Source organism: Equus przewalskii, chromosome 25 (assembly GCF_037783145.1).
Source record: "Equus przewalskii isolate Varuska chromosome 25, EquPr2, whole genome shotgun sequence".
Lineage (NCBI taxonomy): Eukaryota > Metazoa > Chordata > Mammalia > Perissodactyla > Equidae > Equus > Equus przewalskii.
The window spans coordinates 15,194,840-15,214,064 of NC_091855.1; the positions used below are offsets into that span (position 1 = coordinate 15,194,840).

General features: G+C 52.4%; 1 protein-coding gene across 1 annotated transcript; it reads right to left on the reverse strand.

Annotated features, from left to right (window-relative positions):
- Nucleotides 1-7,115: 7,115 nt before the first annotated feature.
- Nucleotides 7,116-16,253, reverse strand: CCDC177 (coiled-coil domain containing 177). The gene is made up of 2 exons (XM_070592870.1): nt 15,912-16,253; nt 7,116-15,034 (listed from the first exon to the last, which is right to left on the reverse strand). Exon 2 carries the CDS (start codon nt 15,004-15,006, stop codon nt 12,898-12,900), a length of 2,109 nt encoding a protein of 702 aa, XP_070448971.1. The 5' UTR covers nt 15,007-15,034; nt 15,912-16,253; the 3' UTR covers nt 7,116-12,897.
- Nucleotides 16,254-19,225: the final 2,972 nt, after the last annotated feature.

The following is a 19,225-nucleotide window of genomic DNA, read 5'->3' on the forward strand; positions in this document are numbered from 1 at the left end:
TTGGTTTTATATGGTCATCATAGCATACAACATTCCAGCAAAGACATCCAGAAGCACGCACCGGGGTCTTAAGAAAAACATCACCGGGGAAATCTAAGACTAGCAGTTTTATGCTTTGACTTAATTTTGTCTGAGAATTGGGAAGAGAACTGCCTTTATTCAGCTTTGGGGGGGACACCTCAGGAGCCCAGTCAAGGGTCAGAGACCCCATCCTTAAGGACTGTCAGGGTCTGTGGTTTGGGTTGAACATGGACACCTCCAGTCAGGCTCTCCACATCCCTTCCAGCACTTTCTCTCTGAGAGTAAAATCAAGAGAAATAGTTCAGCTCATGGTTACCTCTGTTTCAACAGAGCTCAACTTTTAGAACCACCTACTTAAAAAGAAATAACAATGAGATTAATAATAAAAGCTATTTATTGAGTATATGGTAGGTGCCAGGCACTGTGCCAGCCTCTCTGCATAGTTTATTTCATTTAATCCTCACAACGACCTGTGACGTAGGTACCATGATTGTCCCCACCTTACAGGGGAGGAAACTGAGTCTCAGAGAAATTACGTAATTTGCCCAAGGAGACCCAAAGGCCACGTGTGTCTGACTCTGCAGGTTTAACCACCACACAAATTTTGCAAGAGGGCTGATCCTCAGAGAAATGGGCAGAAGCCCGGTTCTCCCACTTTGGGAAAGGCTGGGTCCCACCGCCCATGTCTGATGGTCATCAAAATACACTTCCCAACCCTTGTACTCACGGGCAAGGAAGGATCTGAAAGAGAATTAGAAAAAGAAAAACAACAAAATAGGGGGCCTAAGTTTCTTTCTTTTGTCTAATATGAGTCTGGTTTGGCAACTGTAAAAGTCCTAATCACTCAAAGTTAAAAACTCCAGAAACCCTCTCTCCTGGTGTTTGGCAGAGCTGGCTTCATGGGGTGCAACCTGTGTGGTCACATGGGTCCTGCACTTAGAAGGGTCCCATGCTTGGCTCCATGCTTTCTTGGTAGCTGTCTCAAAATTGCTAATAACATTTGAATGAGAGGTCATGCATTTTCATTTTGCACTGGGCACCTGCAAGTTACGTAGCCAGTCCTGTAAGTTAGGAGATAAAAAGAATGCACTATGACATAGAGTAGCCGCAGCCATACACTACTCCAGAGCCAAAGCTGACGTGCGTGTGGCACCCCCTTGTCAACTCACTCTCTTTGTGTGGAAAGTAAGTGACCACAGGAAGCAATCCAAAGGAGATGCCCCCTCCCCGCCTCAACCCTGCAGCAAGGGCTGGTGTTGACGTCAGAGCAGGAGCCTCAGCACTGGTCCCATCAAAAGAGTAGGGTTGAATGGAGAGGGAGGGAGCCCTTACCCTATTTGAAAACTCCAGGAGAATGGGGATCAGGGCTCAAGGTTCCCTGATTTTGGGTTTGTTTGATGCTCTGACTGGTGGAAAATGGTCTGATTTCAATGCCTCTAACACATGTGTCCTTCTGATCCCAGGTCAGCGTTCAGAGCCTTGAGTACTCCTTGTTTTGAAACCAAACCATTGAACCACCACAGCAGTGGAGAGGGCTCTGTGTAAACAGGTGAGCTGAAGAGTGGGCTGAAGGCTGGGGAGAGGTGCCGTGTGAGCAAGGCAGGGGAAGCACCTGGCTCCCCACGTAAGGCTGCCCGGAGGCTGGAGGTCCCGCCCGTGGATTAGCCATAAAGAAACTAAAGCAGGGGTCGGCCCGGTGGTGCAGCAGTTAAGTGCGCACGTTCCGCTTCGGCGGCCTGGGGTTTGCTGGTTCAGATCCCAGATGCGGACATGGCACCACTTGGCAAAAGCCGTGCTATGGTGGACATCCCACATATAAAGTAGAGGAAGATGGGCATAAATGTTAGCTCAGGGCCAGTCTTCCTCAGCAAAAAGAGGAGGATTGGCAGTAGTTATCTCAGGATTAATCTTCCTCAAAAAAAAAAAAAAAAAGAAGCTAAAGCAAAGGACAGAGTTGGGCAGGGGAATCAGTGCCATCTGGTTTGCCTCCGGTCTTCACCCCTCTTTTCAAATCACAGATATACCCCTGCCATGCTGCCTTGGCTTTCTCTCTTGTTTATAATTTTTATTGATGACCCCCCTCACTCCCAAGAACCAGCTTTCTCCTAGGAGGCTTCTCTGTGGATGCTGGGTCTCCAGCAGCCACCTCCGCTGTGCCCGTCATTCTGCCCCAAGGTTCACATTGTCATTAAATATTAGCGAGGAAAGTAGAGGCCCTGGGTCTTAGGCTCTGGCCACAGTGAGAACAGCTGGGGCTGAGGGTGATATGGGCGGGTAGGGGGAGGTGACATCAGTGAGACACACCATCTGGACAGCGCTTGAGATTTAGAAAGAATTTGTCCAATCACAAAGCACCAGCAGCCCATATAGAAACCCAGGTCCTTCTTTGCTGGATTCTCACGATGCCTGTCCTCTTGTTCAGCTGCAAAAGATCTTACAAAAAAAGGAAGTCCAAGCTGCGCTGGACTATTTGGCTTCTGTGCTGAAGTCAGGGTTCAAGAATGGTCACAGTTGGTTGGGCACCTGCGGACACGTGCTTATGGCTTCCCCAGAATTTGGGGCGTTAGCCCCCAAACTGCCTTACAGCAAAGCAGAATTTTGGCATCCCCAGCTGCCTTGTGCTCTGTCTCTATGCCGTCTGCCCCTAGAGCCGTTCTCTGGCTAGCTTGGAGCTGGCAGCCTGCTCATGGCCCTGGGTTGTCATGGAGAAGGTTTTAGGAACATATTGTTGGATTGCGGGTGTATTTCTGCCACCTGGAAACAAGTGGGTTTGTACAAAAGCCACAGTGGAGGGAGAGAAAGGGCTCTTGGAGGGCAGAGCTGGTGCCCGGGTAGCTGGCTGCGGCAGAGGGACGGGAGCCTGCACTGCCGTCTGCTGTTTGGTATTCTGGGCAGGCAGCAGTGTGCTGATCAACTTGCTCGCTGCAGGACTCCCGGGAGTGTGCATCAGACAGAGGGCCACAGCCTCTGCAGAAAAGTTTGCAGATTCTACGGAAATGAACTGCCATGCAGCCCAATCTATGGGGGAAGGCCAAGTGGGCTCCCATTTAGAAGCACCCACACAAATTTACGCTTTATGCAGTCAGAAAAGCTGCCCTTTGCCCGCACACACCGGCAGGCTGCCCTTGACCTGTCTGTGCCAGCTCCTTAAAGGACATCTCCTTCCTCATGAGACTTGGATGCTCAGCCATCTGGGCACCTCCCTCCTAGCCCCACCCCCAGTTCCTTCAGGGGCTTCAGACAGCCCATTTAGGGCACCGGTCACCCTGTTGTCTGCTGCTTTGTAGGTCAAAAAACAGTTGAGTATCAACAATTCCATATCGTTCAGCCTCATTGAAAGCTTCAGTGCAATCTGGCACCTTACTTCAGGATTAGATGATAACAGTAAAGAAAACCAGTAACAGATTTTCTCTTGCCCAATAAACGGAATCCATTACCTTCTAAACCATTTTAAATTCTAGCACTCTTGTACATTTCAAGTCTTCACCTTCCCAATGACGTACCTGCTACTAGTCGCGCGCTCAGAGTTACAAAGCCTGCTGCCTTTCCCCTCAGCTTTGTACACTTTTTCTGCTGCTTGAGGTAGAAACTAGATCCATTCTAGTGCCCACAGAAAGAAGAGATATCTCAAAGTACCTTCCAGTGGATTCCAAGGATTCGTTAACTGGTTTAATCGTGAGCATAAGAAACTCTTTATGTTTTCGTTACTTGTACATTCTTTTTGCTGGGAGTTTTGGCGACTTTTGGAAAGCCCCTTCAAGTCAACTTGCCTACCCTTGTCTATGTAGATCTGACATCTAGAGACTATGAACATATTTTGAGTAAGGACCTTAATAGCAACTATCAGTTTCTAAGAAGGCTGCTCTCTCCTTTCTCCTCCCTGCATCTTGCTTCAGCTGCCTTAAGATGGCTCCGGTGAGGGGCCTCTTATTCCTCTGTTGAGCATTGACTTAATGTAGCTGTGCTCAGACTCACAAGATATATATCCTGCCTGAATTTTTCTGTCTATAGTTTCAGCCTAGTATCCCCCAGCCTTTCTCTCTCCTTATTCCCTTCCTTTATTTCTATGCCGTCACTGCATTTTCTTCTTTCTTGAACATAATGGCGCTTTTACTTATTTTAATAACCCTTCATAAATCAACCCTTTCCCTTCCCAAAGAAGCTCACTTCTGTCCCTCTCTGTCATTTGTCTCCACTTCTTTTAGTGGAAGTGAGAGCCCAGGCAGAACTCTTGACCTGCCTACGGCAACAGAGACACACTATGAAATGGAAAGCCAGAGCTTTCGGCAGGGCCATACTAAGCAATTAAACTGCTTCACTCTTAAGAGCCTTCTGTTGTGAATCTCAGGCAAGAAGCCGGAATGGCTAGTCTGGTAAAGGACATATGTGTATCCGGTGGGGTTAAGTCCACCCCAGCGGACCCCCTTTTGTGGGAAGGAAACAGGTGAACCACCAGGCTTTCTCATTCAACCCCTGGCTTCACATGATAATGAAAACAAGCACTTACCTATGTATGAGGAAGGAGTAGCCAGTTATAACTGGGATTACTGAGCACAGGCAACACCCAGAAAACAAAACAGGCAGCTGACAGCCCGGAGATGGAGAGGGCAAGGGGAGATTTTTGTTAAACTGCTCTAATGGGTAGCTTTTTTCTCCCTGCCTTCGACAGGATGTAGTCTTCCAGAAAACGACATACTTAGGGGGAGTTGGGAAGCCAAGTCCTTGACACCTGCAACCACCCCAATAAGATCAGAATGAGTGAGTGTCGAGAGGGGGAAACTCCAGCTTAGTTTTTGGTGAGGATAAGGGACTTATTCATATGATTCAAATGGATAGAGGGATGGATGGTGTCTAACTTCCCTTTGAGCTCTGAAATGTCATGATCTAGTGGCCTAGGAATTGCAAGCCTAGCCCCAAATGACACATATTTGCCAGCAAGGAAAGAATTGCCAAGGAACAAGGAGGCAAGGCAGTAGGGAGAATCTACCAATGGGTGTTAACCACATGCAACATGAACTTGACTTGGGCCTGCCTTCTAGAGCAGTGGTTCTCAAACTTTAAAGAGCAGCACAAATCACTTGGGGACCTTGCAAAAAGCAGACTCTGAATCAAAAGGTCTGGGGGGGCGGGGCCTGAGTTCTTCATTTCTAACCACCCCCCAGGTGATGCCAGTGCTGCTGGTCTGTGGACCACATGCTGGCGAAGCAAGGTTCCAGAGCAGCGCTGCCCAACGGAACTTTCTGTGACGATGGACATGTTCTGTATCTGAGCTGTCCAAAACGGTGGCCACCAGCCGCATGGGGCTGTTGAACACTTGAAATGTGGCTAGTGTAAACGAGGAGCCGAATTTTTAGTTTTACTTAAATTTGACTGGTTTAAATTTAAATTGGCATATGTGGTTAGGGACTGCTGAAGTGGAAAGCACAATTCTAGAGCAGTGGTTCTCAAACTGAAGCCACATCAGAACCACCTGGAGGGCTCGTTAAAAACACAGATCAGGGGGCCCGCCCCGTGGCCCAGCGGTTAGGTTCGCGCGCTCCGCTGCAGCGGCCCAGGGTTTCGCTGGTTCGGATCCTGGGTGCGGACATGGCACCACTCATCAGGGCATGTTGAGGCAGCGTCCCACATGCCACAACTAGAAGGACCAGCAACTAGGATATACAACTATGTTCCAGGGGGGATTTGGGGAGATAAAGCAAAAAACAAACAAACAAACAAAAAAACACAGATCACAGGGTCCCATCCCCAGAATGTCTGATGCCGATCCTGCTGGCCCAGGACTACCCTTGGAGAACCTCCAGGCCATGCACCATCCCAGCTGGGGTAAGCTTTAGGGTTAGGACAAGAGTCCCTCATCTTTTCTCTGGGCAGTGAGCCTCAAGTTCACCCCGAGTGCCCGCAGGACCCACCCAGTCCAGACGAGTTCTGAGCTTTCTCCCCGCAGGGCTTACACAAGGGTGTAGAGGGTAGTGATTCAAATGGCTGGCACTGGAAGACTCCAGAGGGGCCCTTTTGTCAAAGAATATCTTTCCCACTGATTCTCAAGAAGCGACAACATACTAGTTACCAGCATTTGCTATACAGCCAGACTGACTGAGTCCAAGCCCAGTTCTGCCCAACATTAGCTGTGTGACCTTGGGCAAGTCACTTAAATCCAGTGCCTCAATTTTATCACCTGTAAAATGGGAATGATAGCTGTACCTGCCTCATGGAGATCTTGTGAGGATTAAGTGCTTCAGATAGGCGGCTGTACCGTGTAAGGGCTTAGCAAGCATCAGCTGTCACTTCTCCTGCAGTCTCAGCAGTAGCAAATGTTGCCTTTGCCCATGGATTTTGCTCACCCTGCTGGTTCTCTTCAACCAAGCAGATGTTCCTGGGAGGCACACTCCCTGCTCTACTATTTTTCTGAGGGCTCAGGAGGCCTCCAAGGTCCCCTGGGGCCTCCCTGTAGGATATCCAAGGGCAGAAGAAAGGTGACAAGGCAGGAGAACTCTCAGCAGCTTGCCACCCTCTTCATCCCCACTTCCTGGTGCAGAGTGGGAGCCAGCACAGCCAGTTGGCCTGCTCAGCACCTCTGCATTGATACATGCCCAGAGTGGGGAATAGACTTCTCTAAATCTAGTCCTGCAGCTAACCTCTGTGCAGCTGTCTGCAGGGCCAGGGAGGCAGGAAAGGAGATCGGGGCATTTTCTGAGCCTTCTCAGAGAAAGCCATCTGTTGAGGATGAAGCAATGCTAATGCACACCCTCCTCTCTCCTTCCTGCTCCAATCTGTTCCTACAGGGAGCCCATCAGCACTCCCCCAGATTGGGCTTATCCCAGGCCTTCTTCCTCACTCCCATGTGGCCAGAGCAGAGACGGCTGCCCGGCCCAGAATTCCTGCCAGGCGCCACGTGGTGCAGTACCACAGCACCCCAGGACAGTGCTTCTCCCACAACCTCGCCCACTTGGTTCTCTGCTAAAGATGCTACTGTAGAACTTAAGTCTCACCAGGACAGAAACACACTCTCTTTTCCCCAAGAAATATGTACAAATTTTAAAGCATTCTGTCATTTTAGTTATCATTTAGGAAGTCTTAAAATTTCAAAGATGATATCAGGTGTCAATTTTATTGCCAAACATTTGGTGAACAAGGTAATCCCTTCCCCTCCCCCAAACCTAGACAATTTCACATTCCTGGAGAACCATAATTCCAGGGCCCCTTCCTTGGAATGGCTGGGGGATTGCCACACAGCAAGGGACACGCACAACCGCAAAGGGCTGCCATCCAAGCCTGGTCCACTAGGACCACCTGGCTGAAGTCCAACTACCCCATCCCTTCCTTTACCACCCTCCCAAGTTCAGAATCACAGTATCCACAAATTGAGTGCTATGTGCCAGGGACTGCGCTGCTGCCCAAGCAGTAACTCATTTCACAAGTCCCCACCAAGTAGGATTTACTGTCCCCATTTTACAGATGGCAAGAGGGGCGTGTGGAACAGTAGGTAATAGTTTGAATAAGTCAAGACGCTTGCTCCTTTGCCAAATGCTTTGCCTTGAAGCCTAACCACATGGACTTGATTTTCAAAACTTTGTAGATATCAGTCATTCTGTCACACTGAAATGTTCCGAATGTCAACATTTTGGCATCCAAATTCCATTTCCCAGTCAGTCTCTCACACTACGTAGGCAGAAGGAGAAATGTAGTGGCAGCATGAAAACCCTCTGTCATCCACGTGGCTCAATGACGGATTTGGGAAACATGGACACCACACTTACAGGCCAGAGCCTGGAGCAGACTTGGGGCTGGAGGTAGGTGCAATCAATGGACCCCCACCAAGGGGCAGCTCAATTTTCCCAGCACTTATCCTTCCCTGGAAGAATCAGATGGCTAGTTTCCTTCCCTCTGTTAGAATGCTGATGCTGGGATCAGTAGGAGCGTGTGTGTGTGTGCACGTATGTGTACGTGTGTTTGTGTATGCACATGCACACTCAAAGAAGGAGTAGATCTGGATCATCTTTTTGACAATCCCGTGAATTGTGCAAGCATCTGACACAAAAACATGCCGTCACTACTATACTGGTGGAGAGGAAGACAGGCAGGAAGACTTCAAAATCACTTTGGACTAGGTTTTTGTGCTCACGTAGGACATGACAGTGTTTCATGAATCAGGAAGTAACAATACTGCAAACAGTGAAGACCAGTGTTCCTCTGAGAAAAACCACCCTCCCCTTCTATACCCTACCAACTCCACCCTCTGTCCCAGCCCTAACCTAGGTGAAGCCCAAGTGGCAGCAGAGACAGTATGAAGGGCTGGGGCGTGTGGGGGTCTGCACGGGGCTGTGAGGAGGCGCATGTAGAGAGAGCACCAGAAATCCATGGAGCAGAGCACATATGTGAGCAGACGAAGCGCTCTTTTGTCCAGAGTCATGTAACTAAAGCATGTGATCAGGAGTAATACTGCAGGTTCTGCCTCAGACACCCAAAGCCAAAGTGTCACATATAAGGCCTGAACAACATTTCCAGAACTGAGAGTTATCTGCCAGGTTCCTGAAAGTCCCTTTCCAGATGTGTCAAGAAATGCCAGCTTTCCTTATGCTCCTCTGCCGAACGTCTCTCTGGGATGTGCAGGGTGGAGATGGAGTCATACGGTGGAGAAAAGGCAAGTCCACATAGCCACCTGTGGGTGACCTCCACCACCTGGATGTCTTAAGAAGTGGGATATTCTGATTCACTAAACTTTCTCATCGAGTTAGGATCGATCACAAATCTCTTTTTGTTGGGGCTTTAAAACTGGGAATGCTTCAGAAATGAGTTTCTTGTCTCAGCAAGAACAGTCAAATGATGGAGTGGGTACCCTGTTTTGGTGATCTGGGACTCTGCACAGCCTGAGGCTCAGTTCTCTAGGTCAACAATCATTATTGACGCTGCATCCATTAAAGGCAGGACAAATAATGCCCTTGGAGGTAATTAATCTCTCTCTCTCTCTTTTTACTGTAATTTAAAGCTGATTAAGTACATGACCTTATGAGTTTGACCTGATTAGTCAAGACTCCTCCAAGGGAAAGAGAACAACATGATTAGATGATGGTTGGTTGGAGGATGGCGTGTGCCCAGGAACCTGAAAAGTCTTGAAGTTTGTGCTTGAAGGACCATCAGGTCTGCATGTGCATGGAAACCAGCGTGGGAAGGTAGTTAAGCCCAGTGGGGAAATAAAGGCATCTGCTCATGACATTGCAGCATAACTGGTCCCCAGGGTCAATGATCAGAGAGACTCCGTCTTCCCAGGACCAAGAGCAGTGCCTGGCACAGAGCAGACACTCAATACAAATTTGTCAAATGAATCAAGGCCTGCCCACCCGATCTATTCTATACAGATTCCCTCTGGTTACCATTCACTTGTCCATCATCCATCCGTCGTCTACCCCTTTCTCCATTCAGTATTCATGTGCTTACCATATGGCAGGGGCTAAATCATGGACTACCGAGGATTCAATGGTAAAAAAGATAGAGCCCCTTATGTAGAGTTGGTCACCCCTCTGTTTCCATGGACTTTTTGAAGGAGAAGGAACGATAAGAGGTGAGCTTCACAGAATGGCCCGAACACAAACTGCATTCACATACGCCTTCACGACCTCACAGACTCTTCACCTTTGGCGAATCCTGCTTACTGCTCCCACTGAAGACTCAGTTTGTGTGCTTCCAAAAGGAAACTTCCATCTTCCAGTTCAGGTGTGCTGTAGGCATTGGTCATGGCCTGAGCAGGACACGGGGCTAGCTTCACCGACGATTCCCCCTGAAACGGTTTTGTTCTGCTTGTTTCCTTGGTAATGAATCAAACTAAAGTTCTTCCAACGCTTCCCATGCCTCCTCACCCCACTTCACCTTCTCCCTTCTCTGAGCAAGAGCAGGTTCCAAGAGGGCAAACGTGAATGCCTGTGGCCATTTCAAGACTGCAATCTCCTGGACGGTAAGAAAACTTCCAGCCTGGTGCGCAGATTCCAGGTACTTGTGAGAATGTTCACATCAGGAGAAGCAAGCCTTTCTCCATCTGTGATCCCCACTGCCCCCACCCCTCTAATTTTCTCTTGCTGCATTTCGGAATGAGAAACACTTCCTCTCTGGCATCACTTCAAAGAGAAGAATATAAATAAAAGAGCCAACAAAGGATTCTAGAAATTGCTCCTCCTCAAAAAGCAACATGACCAATTATCCTAGAACTTAGAGATGGGTCTATATTCTAGAGGATGATCTGAAATTTGGAGGAACCAGTCTTTACCAGGTTTCGCTTCTGTTTTTGTTTCAATTCCACTTAGCTACATGGATTTTTTAAAGAATCCAAAAGTTTTTGACTTTACATAGTGCTGTTCTCTAAGCGCAAACCTCTAATTTGGTGACGTTCAGACTTGAATCTTTGCATCACATCTGACCCTATGATCTGCAATGTGCTTTTCAAGGGCATTCCTTTCTGCACTAGGTCACGACAGTACGTTACACTCTCTAGACAGTACAGTCACAGGGTCCTTTCTGTTTATACCGATTGCACCGGCAGTTCCAAAGTCAGGGAACTGGGAGCACCACTTTGATTCTGACTCATCCTCACACTGTTGGTGTGAGAGGGAGGGCGGAGACCACGATCGCCTTTCTACAGGGGGCGGAAACCAAGGTCCAGAGAGGTGATCCACCCAAAGTCACTCAGGAAGTCAGAAAACAAACCGAACAGAGAACCAGGGAAGGTCACCTATGTACCTACAGCACCTTATCCAAAACGCCAGATTGTGTCCCTCTCAAATGAATGCATATACTTTGGAGGTCAGTAGTTTTAGGCAGAACTTTCTATTCAGGCTTCAAAAGCCCTGTAGCAAATCAGGAACCACAAGATAAGAACCAGGACCACATTAACTTTTCAGTGAAATGCCCCTGACTCACAGACAATGACAATTACTACAGATCACTGACAACCTGGTTACTGACCAGGGAAAAATTCACCCATTCAAGAAACAAACCCTGGCACAGCTCCTTCCCGGTTTTGCAACCTCTGCAGTGTGACACCTAAGCACTGTTTCCTTCTACACGCTATGCTTGTACCTGCTGGCATGTGATTGGGGAGCAGGGGTGCTGATGGAGTGGATGTGTGTGTATTACCAAACATTTTAGGAACAATTCTGCCCAGCAGAATATACATGAAATACGTCTCGTATAGTAGTTGTCTACCCTGATTCTCTCTTTTTTTTTTTTGGTAACCTTTATTTCCTGATCCTGGTTTAATGTAAAAAGTAATGTCTTACTTCCACCTTCCCTGCTGAAGGCAGAGTCACTGGGTGGATATGGCTGGGGGCTGATTTTGGCTTCACGGAAGGGGAGCACTCTAAGGGCTAAAGTTGCCTGAAGACAACCGAACAGGACTTTTGGGACCAGGGAGTGACCTGGCCTTGTAAGTCTTTCCCCCTAGAGGCTAAATGACCATCTGTTCATGAAGCACCGACACTTCCAATGCTAAGAATCCTTATTCCCAGAAATAGCCTAGGCCAACAGCAGCCCTCCTGCCTCCCAACTCCAGGTCAAGAAAGGCACAAAGAAGACCAGCAAATAATACTGAGGTGGTGCTTTGGATCCAGGAGACCTCAAGGTACCAGAAGAGTACTGATGGCCCCATCTGGCTAACGGGGAAGGTGAGGCATGGAGAGACCAATTAAATCCTTTCAGTCATCGGTGAGAGGGAACCAGGCATTTAAGGGGGAGACTCCCTTTTTCGTCACATGGGGGAGGGGAGGAGGAGAAGCCACACTACCAACAATAACGAGCACAACTCTCAACAGCAAAGAGGCCATTCCAGCTCTTGAGCCACCACAGGAAATGGCCCCGGGAGCGGTGGTGACGATTCCTTCACAGAGGGAATCCTGCACTCCAAACTCTCTGGGGCCCACCCTCAGGACGGCATCCAGGGTGGATAACTAGGCAGGCTTGGCCCGGGCAGGCACATCAGGTAGCTCTGCTTCTTAAGGCATGGCTGCTGCCTGCGAGGAGTGGGCTCCACACCGGAAGGTGGGTGTCAGACACCACTGCCCCTGAAACTACCCTGTAAGAAAGTGTGACCCGGTGGAACACTGCTGCCTCAGGGACCCACCTCCCCCCGGGCTGGGGCCTTCCACTAAAGCTAAACAGCACCACCAAACCCACCGGTTTCTTGGGTCACTTGGGAGAATAAGGAGGGAGAAAAAAATACAAATTGATCAGTATTTGCGTATGATTGTCTAACTAGAACACCTAGGAACGAACGAAAAACTACCAGAACTAAGACAAGAATTTGTTCACGTGGCAGACTAAAAGTCAACCGCACAAAGATCAACAGCTTTTCGGGTCACTTGTGGCCTAACACCTTGGGAGGGTTGTACTTTTCTGCAAGCCCTCCAAGCCTTGTGCAACTTGCCCTATTTTAAGAGCCCGAGGCAAGCCGGGGATATGCCTCCTTAGCTGCAGTGACCACAGTCGGAGACACCAAGGTGGGAAAGGCGACTGGGGTGACCGTTGCAGAAGGGGACAATCACCGCTGCACTCTCTAGCCTCCGGGGGCCCTCCCCCCACTCCCGACCCAGCCCCTTTCTCCCAGCTCTTTTCTATTCCAACCCAAAAGACACAGAGGGGAGCTTGGTAAGGGCCAGTGCGAGAGCCACCAAGGGGGGATGTGGTCAGATTGTGCTACGTCTTCTACAAAGTCAGTTTTTAAAAACAAAGGCGGCGGACTGACAGGTCTGGCACATCCATCCTTTCAACGCCTCATTGGTTAGAAGCCTGGCGGGCCACGGTGCTGGGCCGGGGGACTCCCACAGTCTGGGCAAAGTGGCCAAGGGAGGCGCCCGGGCTGAGCGTGGCTGTCTGGCCAGCGCAGGGCTGCGGTCATTTGCGGTCCAGGCTGGCGTGCAGCTGGGCCTCGCGCACCATGCGGTCGAAGGAGCGCGTGTTGGTCTCCTCTCGCACCTTCTCACGCACGTGGAAAGAGGCCCGGGCTGTGGAGCGTGCGCTCTCCAGCGCGCTACGTCGCTCCCGCGACAGCTGCTCGCTGCGCTCCAGCTTGCGCCCGATGGCTTGGAGCAGCTCCTGCCGGCGGCAGTCTTCGTCCCTCTCCACCTTCTCCTTGTTGGCGCGCTGGGTCCGCTCCTTCTCCAACCGGCTCTGGCCCACGCGCCGTGCCTTCTGCTGCACCGCCTCCTCGGCCGCCTGCGCCGCGTGCTGCAGCCGCCGCTCCCCTGCCCGGGCTAGCGCCTCCAGGTGTGCCTGATGCTCCCGCTCTTTGCGCTCGGCAGCCTCCTTGGCCCGCCGGCCCTGCAGCTCCTCCCGCCGGGCCCGCTCGCGCAGCTCCCGGGTGCGCTGCTCCACCAACTGCTCGTAGTTCTCCTGCGCGCGGCCCAAACTGGCCTCCAGGGAGCTCCGCAGGCCCTCTCGCTCCTCGTGCTCCTGCCGGGCCCGGCCTTGCAGCAGCGCCTCGTGGCGCGCCCGCTCGGCCCGGCTCAGCTCCCGCTTCTCCCGCTGTAGCTGGCCCTCCTGCCGCTGCTTGGCGCGGGCTGCGCGCTGGGCGCGCTCCCTGCGGACCTGCTCCGCGCGCTCCCGCCCTTCCTGCAGGCCCTCCTCCCGCTGCTTCAGGTTCTGCTCCTGCTGCAACTTGCGCAGCCGGTCCTCCCGGGCCGCGCGCTCCGCCCGCTCGCGCCGCAGCAGGCCCTGGCGCTCGGCCAGCTCCCGCCGCCGCTCCTCGCTGCGCTCGCACTGCCGCTGCCGCCGCCGCGCCGCCTCGCGCTCCTCGCGGCCCCGGCGGCCGCGCCGCTCCTCCACCTGCGCGGCCCAGGCCCGGCGGCCCTGCTCCAGGGCGCGCTGCTTCTCGCGCTCCTCGCGCTCCCGCCGCTGTTCGGCGCGCACACGCTGCTGCTCCCACTGGCCGTGGGCTGCGGCGCGCTGCTCCAGCAACAGGCGCTCCTCCTGGTGCCGCGCCAGCATCAGCGCCGCGATCTTGCGGTCGCGCTCGGGCACCCCGCGCAGGCCCCGCTCGGCGCGTACTTGGCGCACGATGCGCTCCACGTGCTGAGCCGTCTGCGGCGAGTGGCTCAGGTCTCCGAGGCTGAAGCTGCGGCCGGTGAGCGGAACCAGGGCCAGGGCGGACGGGCGGCCCAGAGGGTTGAGGGCGGAGGACGCGGACCCCGCCGGGCAGCTGTTCCTGGCCGGGGCCCGCGGCGGCCAGCGCAGCTCCCGCAGGCTCTCCCCGCTGTAGGACGACGATGACGCGCCGGACTCGGAGCTGAGGGCGCCCTCGCGCCGGCGGGACAGCGAGTCTAGCGAATGGCTCTTCCTACCCGCCCGCGAAGCCGCGGGCCGAGGTTGGGTCCGGGCCGGAGAAGGACTGGAGGAGGCCTTGCGGGCGGCACGCGGCGCGGGCGAGGCCGGCAGACTGGCGCTGCTGCAGCTGCTGCTGCTGCCCGCGCTGGGGGCCGGGGCCGCGGCGGCCGCGGGGCCCAGCGGCGTGAAGAGGCGCCGCTTCTCCTCGCGCACGATGCGCTCGCGCTCGGCCCGGCACTGCTGCAGCTTGGCGCGCCGCTCCGCCTCGTAGGCCTCGTACAGACCCGTGGCCACTCGCATGGAGCGGCCGGGGGCCTCGCGCACCAGGTCCGCCAGGGCCCGTGGCAGCAGCTCCACCGGCTTGACCGCGCAGCGGGCGCAGGCCTCTAGCGAGCGGGGGCTGGTCAGCACGTAGCGACTGCCCTCGGCCTCCGGACAGTCGAAGTTGAAGAGATCGAGGTGTAGCAGCGGGGACTGCTCCCGCCGCCCGCCTTCTGCTGCGCACGGGACTTCACCCTTGCGGGGCACCGCCGCAGAGGCCGAGGCCGAGGCCGAGGCCGAAGAGGCCGCAGGCTGCTGGGCGCCTTGGGCGTCAGGGGGCACAGACGCGCCGGCTCCGTCCCCACCCGAGCCTCCGGGCTCAGCTCCCGCCTTCTCCTCTTCAGGCACGGGGTCCACCATGGCTGGGCCCTGTCCTTTTGTGGAGTCTCTGCGGATGACAAGGGAGAGACATCGAAGAATACATTTCAGAACAGTTCCCCTCTCCCCATTCATATTCACCCCCCTCCCAACTTAATCCGCTTTGGGATTAGGCTCAGAGGCCCGGTGGAACGTAAATCTTAATACCGATGCCCTGAAAACCCAGGCGGGGTGGGGGGGGGGGGTGGACTGGTGCACAGAGAGCAGCCTCAATCTCCCCGAGCCCCGGAGTGCGGGGTGGAGGCCTGCGGCCAGCTGCCCTGGCGCCTGTCCCGCTAGATGCATCTCCTGCCCGCTGGAGTTAAGATGAAAAGATCGAGGTGTAGGCAGTAGCCGACCAGGGAGGCGCTGGAGGATTCCCGGGAGGATTAGCGTATTTGTTTGTAGCTTAGGCGGGCGACCGGGGATGCAGCTTTGCAGGAACAAAAAAGGAAGAGGCCTCTTCATCCCCAAAGTGCATTGCTGCAGGGACCCCATTCGCCTAGGGAAGAAGTTTGTCGTTGATTTCTCCCTGCTAAAGGAGCCCCAGGCGCGGGGGCCACGGGCAATGGAAAGGCTGAGAGAAATGCCTTAATCCCAAAAGACCTCTCAGGGAGGGGTGATCGATTCTTGCTCCTGCCTCTTGGGCAGGGCTTGCTAGGAGCTGTGCCCGCCTTTCCCCCTGCCCCCCACTGGGTGTTTGCTGGGACAGAGAAGGCGCCTGTGTCCTCCCAGATTCACCCGATCCCCTCCAAGTCTGAATGTGCTAAAGGCACCAACCACCCCGGTCTAGACTCGGACACCTGCCCGCAGATGCCCTCCGAGTCCCCCCACCGTATTCCAGCGAGGGGGGCTTCTAGGGCTCAGCTAGCCCGGGAGCTCCCGGGTCCCCTGGGCAGTTCACTTACCGCGGGTCCCAGGCTCGGGCTCCGCGCCGAGGGCTTTTGTTCGCAGCTCGCCGCTGTCTCTTGCGCCTCTTCAGTCCCTGCGCTGGCGGGGTCGGGTTACTGCCGGCTGCAGCTGCGATAGGAGCCCCAGCTGCCACCGCAGCCACCGCCAGCGTCTCTCCATGGGGCCCGCACACACCCTAGACGCTACCTACACGCGAGAGGGGGAGTGCGACAAGGTCTCCCTAAAATAACGCAGCTCTGCTCCCTTCCCTCACGCTGATTCTTAAAAAAGGATGCCGGGTTCCATCGCTGCTGCATCCATCGCCGCCTCTCCACCGCAGGTCTTTCGACGCCCCGGGCGCCTCCTGGTGGACGCTCAAGGGTGTTAGCTAGTTTACTTAACGACGAGCTCAAAAAAAAAAAAAAAGATGTGTATTCACCTATTCTTTCAGGACTTTAACTGGGTAGAGTGAAGGAATAAGTTGGCTTGTTTCTCAAGGGGACCCAGAGAAGCAAATAAATTTGACAGTGAATAATTGGGTAAAAATATGGCTCCTGATCCAAACTATGATTTTATTTTTGAGGAAAAACTAAGAACATTTAGATGGGTTTGAGGCAGGCAGAAGATGTGTGACTAGTGTGTAATGCAACATTTTAGGACTTCCTGGTTCCAGATAACACAAATTAAAGCCAGTGAGTGCCATTCAATGAGTGTTATTTTGAGACACCGCCTCCCCACCTTTTTTCCCTCTTGAGTGGTAGTGGGCACAGCAGACAGATGGGAGAAGTACTTGAGGGAGGTTGTGGGAGGGTGGAGAGACATAATATTAGAGAGCATGGTGAACAATGTTGTTAATGACCTTGAGATTGTCAGATACGGACTGAAGAGCAAGTGAAAGGCTCAAAACAGGGAAATGATGCGATTTGGTTTGTATTTTAGGACTCTAACTCGGGCAACAATGGGGTGAGGGCTTTAGGGTGGCCAAGAGGAGGCAGGAAGCTGAGTTAGCTGGACACTGCAGTTACCCAAGGCAGAAAGGACTCGGACCTGAGAGGGAATAACAGTAGGAAGAGGGGACCTGGTGGTAGGTAGGGGTGTACAGATTCCTGAAGTGGGGAGTAAAAGAAGCAATACTCAGAGATGGCTTGGCTCTGGGGTGTGAGGGACAGGGAAAGGTGAAGGATGACTTCCTGGAGCAGTGGGGTGGCTGGGTGTACCACAAACTGAGCGTGTGGATCCAAGAGGGAGGATTAGGCGGTGTGGAGGGCCAGGGAAGGATGGGCTCCTTTTTGGACCACCTGAGTTTGAGGTGGAGCTGCTCAGCAGGTGGCTGGTAAAGTTAGAAGTCGGAACTGGAGCTGGAGTTTAGGGCATCATCACCATAGGCAAGCTTCCTAAAACCAATGGTGTGAGTGAAATCACCCAGGGAGGGCAGGTGGAGCCATGAGCTGGGCAGGCAGGGCAGTGATGGGGCTGCTAAGGGATAAGGAGTCCATGAAGGGGACCGATAAGGACAGGCAGGAAAGCGTGGTCTTCTGGAAGCTAAGGGTAGAGCGCTTCAGAAAGAGGGTATGCCCCCACTGTGTGGCCACAGAGGTCCAGAAAGATTTCACCTTCTTTTTCTTTAAGTGATTCTTGTTTTATTTGTTTTAGAATCTTTTCCAAATCTATCATTTCATAATTCAAATAAATGTTTGGGGGAAAAAACGACCTCCTGATACACAGCAGCTGTGCTTCCACATCAATAATATCAAATCAAATACCCACTGAAACTGGCAGTGAGAGGGTCTTTGGTGACATCAGCCAGATGCCAAACCGCAGGAGGCTGAGGTGCGATAGGAGTGAGAAATGTGAGAGTTGCTGACTCATTTGACATTTGGATGAGTGTTGAAGACTGTGAAGGGTTTGAGGTTTTATCCTACATACATGCTAACAGGTTAGTCTGCCACAGTTTCACAGATGCTGGCAGAAGACACGAGACTCCTGGGCCAGAAATAAAGGACTTTGTTACTCTTGTTGCAGCAGGCAGCATGAGGTTCACGTTTTTGTGGGCTCCTCTTCCTCCTCACGTCCTGCAGGGCAATGGAGAGGTGAGCCCAGGTAGATACTGCACATATAAGGGGTTTGTGTCACAACTGAGCAACCCCGAACTTAGTGAACCCTAATCTTATAAAAGGGGCTGCTAGGAAACCTGCTCAACCTTTGCCCCAGAGGGTGGCATTGTCTTTATTATCCTGAACAAAAAACAAATCTTCCCTCTGACCTGGAGGGAGATTATCTTCCAAGGATGTTCCTTGAAAAACAGTCCAGAATAAAAGCCTTTAGAAGACATGTAGAAGTGCCGTGGAGCATTGCTGTCAATAGAGAAAAGGAGCAACTGGTCAGATGGCTAGTGAGAAGCGGGGCTGGCTCTGTCTGATCCTGAAGTGCATCCCATGCATTGGATTTCCACACCACACTGGAATCTGGAGCTTGGAGTTTGGCATCTGGAGAGATGTGGATTCAGATGGAGATAAGTGGAGTGGACAGGCTAACCTCTCCAAACCTTGGTTTTCTCCTCTTTACATAGAACCCCATTAAATTGCCTACCTCAAAGATTAATAGTATCTGCTATGTAAATGTCACCTTTGTCTTAAATAGGGAGAATAATAGCTACCTTCCAGGGTTGTGGTCAGAACTGGAAAGACAATATGCAAAGTACCTAGACCAGTGCATTGTCAATAAGCAGTGAGAAAACAGCTCCCATTCATTTTGATAAACCTCAGCTTATAGGCCTGGTCAGAATCAGTAATGAAACATTGTAGTTTCTGCAAGTTTTTAAGGAGAAGCCCAACAAATGTTCCACCCTTGATTAAGGAATGATTCTTTATCTGGAAAGGTTGTGGAAGGAGAGGGCATGGGAGGGGCCCTGAAATAGGAAACTGACCTAGCCAGCCAGTCCAGCAGAACTGACTTGGCAATCAATGGAGTGCCCTTGTCCCAACTCTCATCTGTAAGTGCTCTGGACATTTCAAGAGATGAGTTTCACAGGTTAAGTGCTGATTTCCTCAGGTTGGGAGTCTCAGCTTGCCAAAGATCAAGGGTGTTAAACCCAATGTTACTGTTGTGCCCAGTCAAGAAAGCACCCAGTTTGGGAACACCCACCCGCCCCTTTGGAGTGGGGTAGTGGACATGTGGTGAGGAATGTGGGCCTAAGAGTCAGACAGACTAATCGTTCCAACTCCAGCTCAGCCAGGCTGTGTCATTTGAGGCAAATTTCTTAGCCCCTCTGAGCCTCAACTTCCTCAAAAGAAGAAGGCACAATATGGATGGTTACTTTGCCTTGTACAGA